The following is a 17,720-nucleotide window of genomic DNA, read 5'->3' as shown; positions in this document are numbered from 1 at the left end:
TCAGTTCTTTGTGGGGGTTCAGCTTAGTAACAAAACACATTTTTTAAATTAAGTTTCAAGCAGCCATGAGTGGAGACTGAGAAAGCGATTTAAAAGTCATATAGTTTATGGGCGCTGAATGGGTAGAGAATGCGGAGCCTTTATCCTACCATCTAAATCTTACGAGGCACTGGATTCACACTATTAGTGCTTTCTTAGCACAAGTCCTGAGATGTTTTAGATGCCTTCAGATCTTTCTCACCTAGTCTGAAGATATAATGCCACAAAGTGAGGATCGGTGCAGAGGGGACTGTGTTTAACTGTGTAAATGCCACACTGGAAGGAGAGTTGGCTAAGAATCTTGCTAATAAAAGAAGGATATTTAGGTGGTTTCTTCTAAAAACAAAATCTGGTGTAAAAAGGAAATATCCATTGATGATATTTGTAAAGCTGCAGAACATCATGTCTCAGCTAAAGACAGCTCCATCCCAAAGGTCAAATTTTATGGAGATTATATTATTATATGGAAATTATATTAAATAAATAATAAATGCTGGCTTCCCTGTGTATACGTGTCTGTAGTATGTACATATATATCATGTGTTTACCTGTATACTTATCTACATACTAGAAATACACAGACGCGTTTATACTAACAATATTAAATATGTACCCATATAAACATCCAGCTGATGACCTCTTCAATAAAAACAGTGTATTTACTACTTATTAATCTCTCTGACTTTAAGCGTTTGATTTTATGGAGGTCCATTTTTTTATTTACATAGTATTTTGTGAATATTCTTTTATGGGCATTTGTTGGGGAAATTTAAATGGTGAAGAATTGAATCATTCTTTCTCAAGTCAAAATATGGTCAGCCTTAGATATTAACATCCAGATAAAGACACGATCAACACAATGTAGGCGTACACGAGTTCACAAAATATATCTATGTAAAATATATGTGAACATAAGAATCCAAAAAACGTCGACAAACAGAATATCCCTATACTTAAATACCTATGATATATATAAATACATTACATATATAATAAATATGATATATATATTGTTCTTGGAGCTTAATCTGCATACACTGAATAAATTACTTACCATAACATACATGCATACATCCAGGGTCCCTGTATCTGTGGAGCCTGAAATAAGTCGCATAGGGGATTTCAGTCAAGGAACACCATGTGCCATTTGATTAAAAACTGAGATCTGATGCGGCAAGCAATATGTTAATAAGTTCCCCCGAATCTGAACTGGAGAGAGATACAGGTCGGTCTGTAGCATTTTTTCGTTTGCTTGAAGTGACCAGGAGTATCTAGAGAAGCTTTTTGAAGACGTTTAGAGGAAAGGCAAAGTCTTTTCTGCTGAGAAACTCAATCTCACATACAGTAGCTGCTCCATCTGGGATCTGTCACTGCTGACAGCAGCACCATAGGGGCACAGACATGATATTCAGCACAACACTATATACAGCTCCAGCAAGTATACCCTGTTTAATCACAGTCTGTAGGCCTGCTTAATCACACTTACACCAGTCACAACATTAAACTTCTGAGGATAAAACAATATAAATATACACACAGAACCACCCTCTGCAGATTAAGGCGAAAAAAGTAATGTTGGGTTTATAATTGTTACCTTTAGGAATATTGGCATTAAATAGAATATTGGGGATAAGGCTAAATAAGGATCGATTTCTTAAAAATAAATATTTGATATTTTTGATTCCTTAGTCCTTTGTTTATTAGTTCTTATGATTTAAGACTTGCAAATTCGATTTAACTGGTTATAAATTTGATGACAAACTTGGGTTTGGCAACCAAGACACTAGCAATAGATTGTGTCTTCTCCACTCACTCAATAAATCTCCAGATAGGCAAAGTACTAAGGCATGTTCCACTCCAGAGCTGTACAGCAAGTAAATGCGGTTTATGGTTATTCCCACTCTACATTGCTATCGCTTTATCTATCTAGTGTGATTGTGTGAAAGGATGGAATTATGTGTTTACTACAGGACTTAAAGTGGTGTCCAATATTATTTAATGCTTGGGAAAAGGCCTCCAGGATCTAAGGTAAATGTTGCAATAATCCATACAGAATAAAACTAGATATTATTCTGAATATGAGAAGGTGCAATAAACTCATTGATCACTCACATGCATGCACACACACAAACATACACACATACGTCGCAACCACTCATAAGAGTATATGTTAGAAAATGATTGGGAATAGTTAGTTTCTTATTAGGTATTGATATTGATAATACATGAGAACAGAGGGCGCAAAAGAATGCCACGGGGACCTGTAAAATAGTGTTTTAATCAAAGTAAGAAACAGAAATCCATTCTTTTAAAAAGCTGATGCTGCCGTTTAAATACTAAATACAGTCAGGCTACTGCGGCATTTGATAATGATGATGGTCATGATAATGATAATTAATAACAATCAGAGAAGTTGGTTCCAGCAAATGGCAAATTTAGTTTTTATTGTGCTAAGGATATCTGACTAGTTGTTTTCTTAAACAATACGTTCTGTCATCATCAATTTGGTTTGTTTCATAGATTACATCTGGGTATTATTAATGTCCAGATTCATAATGGCTAAACACTTTATTGGATGTCTTTGTTATGCACCATCCCTAGAAATATTTAATGTATTTGCCTATATCTGTCTGGCTTTGATTAATGCAAAAGGCAGGGGTGTTTATTGTCCCCCAGCTAGAATACAACATTTCATTAATATTCGCATTATTAACCCTATGGTCTCCAGCAGTAATTGCGAATATCCAGGGTGTAACTTGCTAATAGGATGCAGAACAGGTGCAGAAAACTGGTCTAACAAACCTCATTCTCTTCATATTCATCACCCTGCTTCTTCAGAATAATTACTAACTAAGATCATCTTGCAATGATTAGACTCACATCTTCCCTAAACAGGAATTATCATAAAAGTTTCACTTTGTTTAATAGTTTGCTGTTGGCCATTATAAAGCTGCATGTTTGTCTTGGATGGGAGCCATGCATTGGAATATATAAAGAGAGGGTTACTGTTGCAAGATACATCATTCTGTGTTTGTATTCAATATGGAAAGAAATGATCTATTCCCCTTGGGGGGAGGGGAGGGGGGGAATGTGTGTTGGGCTTAAAACCTCCAAAAGTAAAATCATATCAGCTGAAAATATTTGTTGAATATGGAGCCATAGCATCCGCATTCCAGCTAGGGGAATGAACTGAATTCGAATCCAAAGACTAAGAGAAGCTGATTACACCCAAGTCAAGAGCAGGATGGCTCCTAGTCGTCTGATCTGACGTCAGCTTGTCTATAGGCTCTCAGCTAAGATATAGCCAGCACAAATGGGGGAGGGATTTGGCCTCTAATCACTCCCAGATGTCAGGAATAGCACATGTAAAAACTTATATACTGCCTAGGAATTATTTTTTTTTGTAATCATACTCAACATGATCTAGTCATCAAAGAAAAATAAGCCCTTGAAAAAATGGAAATGTATTCCATAATAAGGAAGAGCACATGATGCATAATCTGAAAGGTTGCCAATGCTAATTTATTGCATTTTTAGTGAGGTCATAGTTTATGTAAATAAACTAAATTGTCCCTTATGAAATATTTATTTTTTTGGTTCGATTTTATGATCATCTCGTTAACCCTTGAAATACCTGCCAAATGACAATCTTGCCGCTTGAGTGCCTGATTTTTAATATTCAGCTGCATTCTGCATAATTTTGCATTTTAACAGGGTACAGTGAGGTTTGACTGATTTAAAGTGGAACTAGAGTCTAAAACAGAGGGAATCCAGAGCTGTAATTACTAATACCCTCAGCCTATTTCAATTTCTGGTTAAAGGGAATTGATGTGAAATTGAATATCTTATATGTTAGGAATTCTATTATTTAAAAGGAATATCCGCTAAAATACTAAAGAAGATTTAAACAATGACGTCACTGTGATAAGGGTCTTGCTATGAATACAACAAGTAAATTAGTTGAAGGGAACTCATTCCAATTTTTAAATCCCAATTCTGGTTTTAAAAGAGTAAATTGACACATGATCGATTGGCTCATTTATAAAGACATGTATTCTGTCTTTTTTTTTCATAATTACGTTTAGTTTTTAACCCCGCAGGCAGAGAGAACTTTACCTATGAACAAGTTCAATAGAGGGACAAGATCATTAGATCTATCTCTGACCCTATCTTGACAATGATAACAAATTAGCAATAATTAGCCACTGGAAGGGGCACCAGGGATGCCTTAAATGTGTACAAACCAGTTTTTACTTTGATACTTGAAGTACAGACTCAAGACAAGCAAAAAATCTGCTCAGATTTTCAAGGTTCCTAACAAGACCAATGTGACAGGTCCGGCGTATTAGAAGACAAATGGAAGTGATCTCCCTGCTGGCTCCTAATGGCTCTCACTGGCAGTGCTATCAGCCCTGATTCTGCACTGAGAGCTCACTTCATAACACTGTCTCTGTTTAGGGAAGCAGATAAAAGCGCTTTATCAGAGCCGAATAGACCGATGAAATCATGGCTTTTCCAGCACTCATTGTGTCATTATAGGAAATCTCATCTATTTTAGCATTTATTTTGACTAGGTTCTAAGACTCCACTTTCACCCTTATCTACAGGAGCGCATGTATTTTACATTAATCACTTCAACGTTCACAAAAAACCTCTGAAAAATATTATAATTATGCAGTGTTGTGCAATATGTTGCCGTCATTTTAATAAAAAAAAAAAAATACATTGGAGCACCTGGTGTATGTGCACTGTTACAATGCCTTTATCAACAATCTGATAGATAAAGGGTTAAATAATATTTAATTTCCTCTCATTTTGTTTTCGCCTGCTTCCTTCTTTTTTTTTTAAAATCGAATTAATTGTATCCTTGATTTTTTTCTTTATATACCTGTGTTAAAATTCCGTTCTATGAATTACTACACACAAAAAAATATTTAAAGTGTCAAATAATACTATATATATTAAGTTTAATTAAAGAAACCCTATATACAAGATTATAATTATATATATTATTTATTATTAAGCTAAAAAGGCATTATTTTGGCAATTTTCCCATCAGGGGCCCAGTGGAAAGAGGGGACTGGGGTTAATCCAGATTCTCAGGCTTCTGGTCCAAGATTGCTGGTGTTATCATACTGTGGACTAGCTCTGCTAGGCGACCAGAGGCCAAGGTACTGACATCCCAATCTACCAGTCTATTTCCCTTATACAGCTCTGCTTCACCATTTAGCTTTTAACGTCAAAAGCTACATTTTTGTTGGCTCCGGCCTGTCTAGGACTCTTGAGAGTTACTCTGAGAGTGATTAGACTCGAGGAATCGGCAACATCCACATTACTGTGTAATTAAAAAGATTTCCTTAGCTGGCAACACACCGAGGCTACTAAAATTCTTCAGCTTAAGGGTGAGCTTTTAATTTGTACCCACAGAAGGATTTTTTTTCATGCAATCAGAAGGTTAGTAGTATAGGAGAAAAGCTAAGATATGAGACCTACATGCAGCTTGATTTCCAATAATTACAATAATTAAATAATTAGAGGCTCAGGACAGTGAGAAAAGAAAAACCTGAAATTAACTATATATATACATATATCTATATCGTTATATATAGATATATATATTTTATATATATATCTATTATATATATATATATATGATATAATCATTCTCAATTCTCAAGGAAATAAGCATGTAATGTTAATGTATAGTATGAGGCAAGCAGATATTTAGGTAAATTAGATTTGACTGTATTTTTATTTTATATAGGGTTAACATCAATATTCCAGAAACCCCTGGTTCCTTTTGTAAGACAGTTCCTTTTTTGTCGCAGGCACTATTCCTATGAACTTCTTCCAAAATATCATGATCTATATAAGGAAATCCAACTTTGAATCTACAGTGAAGACTTGTAAACAAAAGCAAGTGTCTAGGCACAAGGGCTCAGAGAATAAGACCCTGCTTCTGACCTCTGACAAGAAAGGGCATTACAAACTGGCCAAGTTGTTATAACCCCTCACCCCACACATGGGGACCTGGAGGAAAGACCCCTCTTATCTTTTTATAGCCCTACTGCATGTCCACCCACATGTTTTCCAGCTAATGTCAAGGAAAACACCAATTGACCATATTGAAGAAAAATTCTAGGAGGGGTTTCAGCTGAAATGTAATTTTAAAATATCTTTAAAAAATCATGCTCAGCCTCAATATGATTAGCAAGGGAGGTTGTTAGATTTTTATTTTATCAATCCATTTTCCTTTACTCTGCTTTAATGATTAAATGTTTTATTACAATCAGGAAGTAACTACCGTACTTATTTTAGGTTGTGTATATCAATGTGGTTGCATACAACAGTGGGTTTTGTATCTCATTCAAACTACATAGAATTGGCCTGTGATCATGAAAATTATTGTAAATCTCAAAGTCTGAAATCTGAAGTCAAGGGTAAAAAGAGGGTCTCAAATTATTCCAGCATAGTAGATTTTACTAATAGTATAAACCTTTTTTTGTTACAAATTACAAATTATTGTAATTGTCTGCAAACAAATTATTGTCTATCTTTAAAATGGCATAATTTATAAAATATAATACAAATGAAACCTTAAACAAAATTGTTTTGTTGTAAGGAAATGTAAATAGTTAATTAATTTAAAAGCAACCAGCTATCTTTCTGTATATTAACAATACCAGTGGATATATATATATATATATAAAATGAAGCAATGTATATATATATATATATATATATATATATATACATATATATATATATTATGAAACATTGCTTCATGTATTAAACAAACAGTGTATATGCATTTCCATACACACACCCAATATGTATTTGTCAAGAATTCATGCACATATAGAATTAGTTCATTGATCATTTTCCCACTGCCTAAAAATATCAGATCAGTGTAACAAATATATACAAAAAACACTCAGTGGTTTATTGATCACATATAAAGTTTTACACCTTCAAATATTAATTAAACTCCACATTTCTTGACAGAAGTGCACAAAAACTGATTAAAAAAAACAACTTGTTGGACCTGTACAAAAAAGGGAAAATTCCTTTTGTCCATTAATCTGCTTTCAGTGTGTGAGAAAGGGGCCAGCAGATAATACTAATCAGACTGCAGTATCCCCTAGGCCTCTCACACCAGGAAATGCTTCATCTACCACCATTGGTGCAATTGTTTCAGCCTCCCTATACATTTATAATACCATCAATATTTCTACCTATGAGGCCAGGTTTTGTAGACATACATTTCACATACACACTAATGCCAATGAGTCTTTTTTGTCATTGTGTTTTCAGCACAAACAGAGAAAATACTGTAACTCACAAACCCCTTTAAACCAACCTTCAGACTCCTCTTCATTAAATGGAATGCTTTTCTTCAGGTATCCACATGTAAAGGGGTGGTTGGGGGTGAAATTGCACATAAATAAACTGGACGATTCCAAATACATAGTTTTTTCAGGGCACATATATACACATATATATACAGACACATACATATATATGTATGTATATGAAGTCTTCATTGATGCAGTCCATAGGGTCACTGTTTAAGCTCCAGAGCCCAGACATGCTGTGGCCAGCCAGTCCTCCCTTTCGATTTCTTATCGTTGCCGGTAACTGTGCTTTTCAAGAGTTCATTCTATTGGAAATGACCGAAGGGGAAAAAAACAGAAAATTAATTTAGAATAAAAATATTTCGGTATTTCAGTTCATAGAAAAATATATGTGTTTAAAAATATTCCAGTCTCGATTAATAATACAATACTTTAAAATGGGTTAACTTGTGGCCTTGCCTCTTACTGATACACTTTAAAATCGACAAATTAATTTAAATCATCAATTACTGTAATCAATACAAATCATAAATGTATTTAATATCACTTTTCTGCTTTTTAAATATGTTCAAACTGACAGAATTATACATGAGATTTTATGACAAATAATAATAATAATAATTCGTGTATTAGTAATCATGTATTCTCACTGGTAAAATATTTTCTAAAGACGTAATTATAATTTTAAATATTTTCTTCCACCACGAAATTTATTACTATATTTTATTTCTTTGTATCTCTACACAAAAAGCATCAGCTATATAATATAATGTTTGAAATTCTTAACTCTTTTACTAACCTTGATATGTATTTTATAAAATGTATTTTATTTATAAATATTATTATACAATGTAACAATGTATGAATTCCTTAAATAGTTTATTAATATTAAACAATATTTTTACATATAATAATTATATGATGTATGCCTTGTGTATAATGGCAGAGAATTTAGGAAATCGTTGCATTATTGGATAGGAAGAAGCCTTCTCTTTTTTAACTTTTTTGTTTTTTAGCGTAATTGTTGTATTTTATCAATTCTTGTTCGTACAATTTTTTTTAAGGAAATTTGGTCATCGTCAATTCAGCTTTATTATTTTTCTTCTGTACTATTAAATCTTTGAGGAATTGTAAGCAATATTTATCACGCGAATACACTTATAAAATAAAATCGTGTTCAAGTTAGAAACTTGGTAATACGTAAGAAAGAAATTGTGTAAAAAATAAATTTTGCTAAATTATTGATCCAACATTTACACATTAATATTACTAGCAAGAAATCGTATACTGACCAGTTCTTTCTTCCTCTTTTCCTCTTTCACGTCTGTCTTCTTGATCTCTGCCTTGAAGGCCTCTGTCTCCCCATTTTGGTCATCTTTGGCTAGCAGGTCCATGAGGTAGGCAATGTAGCTAGTAGCCAGGCGCAGGGTTTTAATTTTGGAGAGCTTGGTATCAGCGGGGACGTTGGGAATGCACTCCCGCAGCTCTGCGAAGGCGCTATTAATACTCTGAGTCCTGCGCCTTTCCTTACGGTTTGCAGTCCCCCTCCGCTTTACAGGCCGTTGCATTAAAGCACCGGCCCCGCTTCCCGAGACACCCCCGTAATGGGAGTGGTCCAACCCGGCCGCACCATTAGCGTACTCCGGACTGTAGGACGGTGCCATGCTGTAATCGGGGGGAGACATCTCAGGGTGACTGATAAGCCAGCCGTGGAAATAAGGGTTTTCTTCGTGGCAGCGGCTTGCGGCGGCAGCTGCAGCGGCTGCAAACGGGTACCCATCATGGTGAACCACAGGGTGGTGGGGGAAACCTCCAACTAAACTCATTGCAGCTTCACCTTCTGCCTAGTCCTTTTCCTTTGGGATGTTATGCCTCCCACCACCAGGTGAATGTCTATGTATAAATATCTATATATATATCAAGTATAAATATGATCTTATATCCAGCCCTCCATAGATCTTGTCTCTCCTTTACAGCAGATTAAAAGCAAGCAATGACACGCTAGTACAGATCTGCAATAGATCAGAAGTTCCAAACGCTGTAAATTCAAGTATTACGAGGCACCAGAGCTTGCATGGGTGCTGCTAGGGTCCAGTGAAATCCTTTCCATTAAATCAAAAATCTGGGTGACGTAAAACGAACTTGCTAACCAGCGATCTGTTACTTACAGCAGGTCTTGCACATAGTTCCCAATGGGAGCATACAGTTTCTGATCGGGTTTCACTGTGAGCTGGCATCCATTTCCTACGCCTCAAATGATCTGAGCACCAAGCATACTATCAATCCGCACACCAAACAACGTGTAAACTCTTGGGATGTCAGCATATATCCCCTTTTGCCCTGTATGTGGGCATGTAGATTAACAATAACTCCCAGTGTCTTCTCTGCACCCCATAGACCTTCAGTGAATACTCAGCACTGGCACTATATCCATGTAGGATCTCCATGTACAGCTACATCATTTGGGAAGCTTGGGTTAATATATGTCGTCAGAGCTCGTTTCGACCAATCAGAGAGCAGAAGGGGTGGGCCCCTCATACACCGCAATAAACCTTTTTGATGTTCACGTTGCTAATTTAAGGACTTCTCTTCTAGGATTGGCTGCCTCTGCCTAATCATAATATAATTAAAAGAAGAAAAAAAAATCGAGCATCAGACCGAGGTTAATGCAAGTGTGTAGCAGATGCTTAACTGTATGTATTTCATGGTAAATAGTTATGTACATTTACATAAACACCACTGCACTCAAATAAACTGGATAAACCTATGTCAGGTACAGTATTGCTTCTCATTCTAGTACCATCTTCTGATATACATTATTTTTTTTTAAATATATATATATTTTGTATCCCATATGTTCTTGCTAGTAGAATAACAATGCAGAGTGATTAAGGAGATCCTAGCTAGCCTATAAATGTATAAAACCCCCTCGTGGTAATAGCATGTTATTAATAATAATATTTCAGATATATGCTACACAAGAGCTGGAATCTGATAATTTATATTAGAACAGCTGATTAGTGTACTAATGGACTATCTATGAAAGCACTCTATTTCCTTTTATTATGTCTATTTTGCTAAATGTTCTGTGAAGGAGTCACTATTGCTAGGTCTTTGCTATAAGATATTAATATGTTTCAGAATGCTTATTATTTCTTACTTTATAGAATTGTTCTATTTGGATCCGCCAATATTTGATATTTTTGTTTAGCTCTATAAATGTTATATATATATATATATATATATATATATATAAAATTGGTCTAATTTCACTGTGAAAATGTTGCAAAATATGGACCTATATATCTAGATTAGGAATTAAACCTTTTTATAAATCGAACTTTGGTCTCAACCGGGGTGTGTATATATATATATATATATATATATATACGTGTGTGTGTATATATATATATATATATACACACACACGTATATATATATATATATATATATATATATATATATATGTGTGTGTGTGTGTGTAAAGTTGAATATAATGCTAGACAGCAAACGACTCAGTACAATGATGCGAAATTAAATCAATAATACACAATGCATAACATTGTATTTCGATAAGTTGCCCCAGGGCAGTTTTAAGTACATTATATTATGTATATAATATATATAATATAATTATCGATCTATCTATCTAAATTAACTCATTCATTTTAGGAAATAATGCAATATTAGAAAATAGTTATTATGTATTTTGGTGTATTCCTATAAGAAAAATAATATATATACACTTATCTAACACAGTATATATGTACAATTATATACATGTCATACATTTAACATTGTATTGTATAGTACTGCATAGAGGCATATACTCTATAATACATAATGAGTATTATTAATAGTGCTGTAAAAGTGAATTATGCACATGGTAAATTTACGCAAACAGTGCATATTGAAAACATACTACCCAAATTAAATGAATGATGTAATATTAGCACTCAGTGACGTAAAACATTATAAAATTAGAGCGTCCCCGGATAATTGCCTACTTGCATGATGTCTGTATCGTCCTTAGTTGTAATTTCAGATGTACTGTGTGTTTTCAATAATATGTTAGCCAATTACTGTATTTTTGTCTCACATGTTCATAATTAATTTTTTATTAAAAAAATGTCAGCATTAGATGTGAAGTCTAAAAAGATATGCTATTCTTCTTGTGTTCTTTGGGTTAACGCCTTGACTACCGTGAATGGCTGCATTGGACATGTCTTGCTTTAAAGTACAGTAAGGTCTGGATGTGGTTTTGGTTTTACAGACACCATTTATAATACTAATACCAGAATTCCATAGGGTAGGTACCTGTCTGTGAAGGCTGGACATACAATGCATATACACTGCTATACAGAATGAGTACAGGATAATTGTATTGAATGTATATGGATTGATTTGACAGGCTAATCTCAAAGGTATCAAAGCCCGTATATATTAATTATGATGTAATGATATGATTTGGTGCGAGCAATGAAAGATATATATTGCTGCTTTAGATATCAGGAAGGTGTGGGTATAATTGAGTATAACATAGGCAGTCGGCCCACATTTTGTGATCTTTGGTCGGCTGAGGATCATGGGAGTGTCAGTCCTCAGCAGCTTCTCCTTGCTCTCTGCAAAGCTCTGAGGTCGATCCCTGGCACATGCTGATGTTCCCAGTCTTAGTAATAAACCACAAAGTTCAGATAACATCTAGTGGGATGAGAGCAAGAAAAACAAGAGACATGACGAAGGCAGTAAAAGCAATAAAAAGTACTTCAGATGTTAATGTGCATATTAGCCACTAACACAGAGCAGTGATTAGACTGGATTATAATCATTGTTTTACATGTCCATATATTTCATCTTCTATATGGGATACTAGTTGGTTCAGGCCATGCTATTGAGTATTCTAGTTTCTGGCCAAATTAATGGGAAAGGGAGCATCCCATTATTATAAGGAACATTATGGACACTATCCACTCCACATTATTAATATTTTTTAACATTATTACACCAAAATAACTTGAAGGTGTAAAAATAAAATAAAGCACATTTTTTGTAAAGAATGTGTCTATTTGTTCTTACAAACTACTTGTAAAGAGTGGATATACATAATCCACAAATCTGCATTTTTATTAGCAGCATATTTTACTTTATTTTACATTTATTCGGTATATTTTGCAGATCCAGGTGCTATATCATCAAATGCAGAATATATGCATTGATACATATTATTTGGATCACAGATAAAGCCAAGCTGCATTATGGTATAATCTCTGCCATGTCCCTGATTCATTTTATTTGAAAATAGTTAAAACGAGATAATTAGTAAGAAAAAAACATCAGATTTACAGTTTTTTGGTTGCAAATAATTATGACGCATGCATTGCATTTTAATTTAAAGTTCTACTCCACACACAGATAAAGGAATGTTTACCCCATAACTGACCTGTGATTATTTAATTATAGTTTAAATATTACTACTTCCTCGCAATACTATTTAACTATATTACGAAAAGGATGTTATTTTAGGTAGTCACTAGCGATTTTCTTTAATAGCCATGATTTCTTGTTAGTTGAATCAGGGTACCAGTCAATGAATATGTACTGCTCCAACATCAAGGTAGCTGCTGCTATTAAAGCTTATTAACATATTTATTTTTCCAAAAATATTTTTCAGTTACTATTATGACTATTAGCAGCTTAGGGAGCCTTTAAAACCTTTTATAACCCGTAAAATTATAATATAAGAACAAAAGGAAGACATAAACTTTTTCTATTAATATATCTAAATATCCAAAATATATAATACACCTACTGAATCTGTCTCATGTTTGCCTGTCATCAATGTTCCTTCCTCATTTCTCCTTCATGTTGCATTTATCCATTCTCTCATCTCACTTTTATATTTTAACTATTGCGTGCCAACAAAAATATTCACTATGATAAATAAATTAAAAAGTAATAATTAAAATATATGTCCTAATGCTGCTAAAAGAAATACTATTTTAGGTCAATGTCTCTCCAAAATCAGATGGATATAAATCTATGCTATTAAATCATATGAGTCCTAATTCACACCAAATACCTACAATTGTGGATATATATATATATATATATATTTTTTTTTTTTTGTAACTTTTTAATGAATTGAGCAGATTAGTAGATCCAAAGAGGCCATGTCATTGCTAGTCTTGGAAATTCATTTGTTTACCTTCCTTTGCACAAATAAACAAACCCATAAGGGTGGTTATTTTTGAAACAAGCATGAAATAGCCAGTATTTTTAGCAGTAGGAGCATTGTTAAATGTATGTAAGGATAATTGATCTGGCTGAGTGAGGTCCTTTCGGTAATTTAGATACGTGGAGTCTCCAGTTAATGACATATAATCAGCCAACAGGTCATTTGGTCACTCTCTTGTTACAAGGCCCTCCTGCACTCTCTGATCTCCTTTCAAGCTGAATTTCACCCATATAAATAAAGCAAGACAGGGATAAGTTCTTCAGTGGGTGAAATAACGGGGCAGGCTGGTCCAGAGCTCAGAATGTTATAAATTACCAAACATACATCTTATCAGGATGAAGGCTTTGTGTACTAAACAATCAACCTCTGGGCTGTGTTAAATGCCACACATTGTAATAAAACAACCGAGAGCAGAACGGTTATAAAATAAACAGAACACACAAGAAATCTAACTGGCAAATCCAATTCAGTTTCTTTTCTCATGTTAAAAGAGCAAAGGACCAGCACTGATTGTGGCCACAAATATAATATTTTATATACATGACTTGCGTACAGCCTCAGAAGAAATGGATGATGCCTATCATCGATCTATCTGTCTATCTATCTATCTATCTATCTATCTATCTATCTATCTATCTATCTATCTATCTATCTATCTTTCCTTAATAACAGTCATTTCTGACTAAATTCAAAAATATAGAATATATACTGATTTTTGTCAATTGATTAAAATTTATTAGAGCAAAATTCTGAAAACCTCAGATTACAGATTATTTAAAGAATAATGTTTTCATAACAAAATATATAATTGAAATATATATATATATATGGCCATAAAATTAAAAGCTACCTCTTGCATTTTTTTGAGGGTTTGTGATACTGCAAGATCACATTTTCCAGATCGGCTCTGTGGATCTCTTCTGGGTTTTGGACTGCAACTCCAATGATGCTTAGCTGGTCAGGAGACTGACTGAGGATCATGAAGAATGTGATCCACAGCAGCTTAGCTGAGGTGCCAGACAGAAGATGATGTCCGCTACAGTCTCCAAATCTACTGTTTCATAAACCACAAATTTTTGACAAAAAAATGAAAAAATGATAATTAAATATTGTAGTGGAAAATTAGTAATTTCAATAATTGATATTCTACCAAAATCCATATTTAAAAACAAGGATCGTCCTTTTTTAATTTACTTAATTGAAAAACTCTTAAATCTATGAGATACAGTCAATGAGTAGAGTTACCTAAGTTAAATACTATGTAACTAGTTTGTTACAAGTGTGTGTAATTCATCTAAATGCCCAATGTAAATGGTAAATAGTAAATGGTTGAATCTTGGCAACAAAGTAAACATGACATGAGGCTGAATTTATTCGATCTATCTATCTATCTATCTATCTATCTATCTATCTATCTATCTATCTATCTGTACTTCTATGTAATACATAAGTAAACTGCAGGCATATTATGCTACCTGACTTGCCTTATATAAGAATCCTAGAGCACACTGGCTGCTCTCTAATATCAAATATTTATAAGAGAAAATGCAGACAGAAAGTTGTAAGGAGGGGGAAGAAAGCAGTAGGAGTGTGTAATTTACATAGTAAAACATTATATGTAATAAGCAAGTAGTTTTACAGACACCACATGAATGTAATAAGTAAGTTCTAATACTACATAATAGCTTTTGAGTCACAGATTATAATATATAATTAATGGAAGTGTTTCCTCTCTATACTATATATATATATATATATATATATAGACTATCTATATATATATGTATATATATATGTATATATATATATATACATACACACTGTATTTACATATATACATATATATTCACACACTGTATATATATATATATATATATATATATATATATATATATATATATATATATATTCACACATTAATAGAAACAGCAAGCTCACAGGTCTTTATGCAAACAGTATTTAACTGCAAAAATCCACTGAACAATATTACAGTTTCAGAACATGTGTTTATCATGTATAGTATTATAAGAAAATATATGTTTCAATAATTAATAAGGGCATCATTATTTGAACTAAGCAGATCTGTTATCTAGTTAAACTCTGTTTTATATATATGTATTATTTCCTTTACAAAAATGTAATTTAAAGGATAAACCACTAAGGGGTCAGAAGATTAGATCTATCTATCTATCTATCTATCTATCTATCTATCTATCTATCTATCTATCTATCTATCTATATCTATCTACATATCTTTCATCTAGGACAAGATATTATAGACATCCATAAACAAACTAATGTACATATTATATTAAAGCAACTGCACAATAGATTATTATTAATACAAATCAAATTAAAAATGTGCTCAGAAATACATATTCATACAGCTATATGTTTGATAATGTAATTAGAAAGCTCTTCCTTTTCCTAAAATGAAACAGCTGCAACTTGAGATGTAAACATTACTTGACACCAGCTCTGAAGGCTACATAGGGTTAATACCTCCTCATCTGGCCCTTCATCTTCCTTGAGCCCCTGAATGTTTCTTACTTTCCTCTAGAGGTCTCATTAGGGAAACCGTAACTGCTATTTGCAACATTTCCTCAATCAAGTGCCTTTAAATATAGCTATACAAACAAATTGGCGGCAAAGACCGTAGATCTTGTCACTAGCGAAACCAATCCAATATTTCATCGGTGTTTGCTTTGTAATTACTTGTTGGCTTGTGGCTGCAGAACCATGGGGGCAAATCTTCCCATGTACAGTGCTTTAGCTGTTCTTCATATTAAGGCCTGAGCTATTGGCTTCGTTTGCGAAAATAACCCAATTTTCTATAGTGCCGTATAGGCATATGGGAACTCAGAGGGGTTGTAAGCTCATAATGTTTCTAATTCACCTCACCTCAACTGTGTTTGCAGTTAAAGACTTTGCTCTAACACGCTGCGTCCAGGTTCTATCATTACCACGGCTAAGTGCATGATTAGGCCCAACTTTACTGCAATATTTCTCCTGCTGTATAACTACAGCTATGATTTGCTACATTTTCCACAGCTGCATTTTTCTCACTTCACTCGTATTTAATCGCCCCCTAAATAAAGAAGTAAAATAAATTCACCCAGAGAATAATAATGTGACTGCATTTTAGTTCACATCTTATACTCATTTGGTAGGTGTTACCAACAAATACTTAAAGAGATGTAAATATTTTGAGACTTATGTCTCGTTAGTTAAGTAATATTGCTGTAAAAAGCTGTCTAATATTTTCACAATTCCTTTGAGATTTATTGTTTTCAAACATTTGAGAATCAAGGTTTATACATGGGCCTGGGTTGGGTCTTAGACATATCAGATCTGCCAAGAAGTCATATCTTTATATCACACGTAGACACACAGAGTGTTTAGCCTGACATATCACATGTGGATCAGTGATTTTTGGAAGTGGAGCTCCTCACCCAATTTGTTTACTAGTAAGATACATCAGTGTATCTTAGCCTAGGACAGTAGGTCCAGGGGGTGGCAGCCCTTCCACCACCAAACCATTGACAGATTGCCCTACTGGACGATCAGGCTCCCTGGTGCGCCGCTGCTCAATGGTTGGAGGGAAATCCCTGAACTCTCCAATCAACATAACCTAGCTGGCACAGCCTCTAAAGCACGTCTCTAAGAGGACATCATATCTCAGCGCTCAGCAGACTGTGGAAGCTGAAGAAGAGTTTCCATGGGTCAAGCCTAAGGCAGCACTCACGATAAATACAATTCTGGTAGTATAATATTAGAGACAAGTTTTGTTTTCAGTTTTAGTTTCACAAACCTGACTGAGAAAGTCCCAATTGTTATGTGTACTATTTGTGGTGTCATGCTTACCTATTGTACAGCACAGCAGAATATGATGGTGCTATATACTTCAATAACTAATAATACATAATGATATTAGACAGCTGCATGTTTGTGGTGCATCTGTGTTGAATCTCTGTTAACCCAATCTACTTGACAAACACACTGTTCCTTTTCATACCGCTTTGGGGTAAAATACAGAATGTTCTCAGCCTTCTTACCCATAGGGACCGTCTTACGCATGAAAGTCTATGGTG

At 34.1% G+C, this 17,720-nt stretch overlaps 1 protein-coding gene across 1 annotated transcript; it reads right to left on the bottom strand.

Annotated features, from left to right (window-relative positions):
* Nucleotides 1–7,600: 7,600 nt before the first annotated feature.
* On the bottom strand, nt 7,601–9,220 carry LOC149280683 (heart- and neural crest derivatives-expressed protein 2). Its single transcript, XM_089500186.1, has 2 exons — nt 8,687–9,220; nt 7,601–7,699 (listed from the first exon to the last, which is right to left on the bottom strand). The coding sequence occupies exons 1-2, from the start codon at nt 9,218–9,220 to the stop codon at nt 7,601–7,603; spliced, it is 633 nt and encodes a 210-aa protein (XP_089356312.1).
* Nucleotides 9,221–17,720: the final 8,500 nt, after the last annotated feature.

The sequence above is a fragment of the Sceloporus occidentalis genome, unplaced genomic scaffold, assembly GCF_023333645.1.
Source record: "Sceloporus occidentalis isolate IW3139 unplaced genomic scaffold, rSceOcc1.0.p SCAF_149, whole genome shotgun sequence".
Taxonomy (NCBI): domain Eukaryota; kingdom Metazoa; phylum Chordata; class Lepidosauria; order Squamata; family Phrynosomatidae; genus Sceloporus; species Sceloporus occidentalis.
This window is presented reverse-complemented; position numbering and strand designations above follow the sequence as displayed.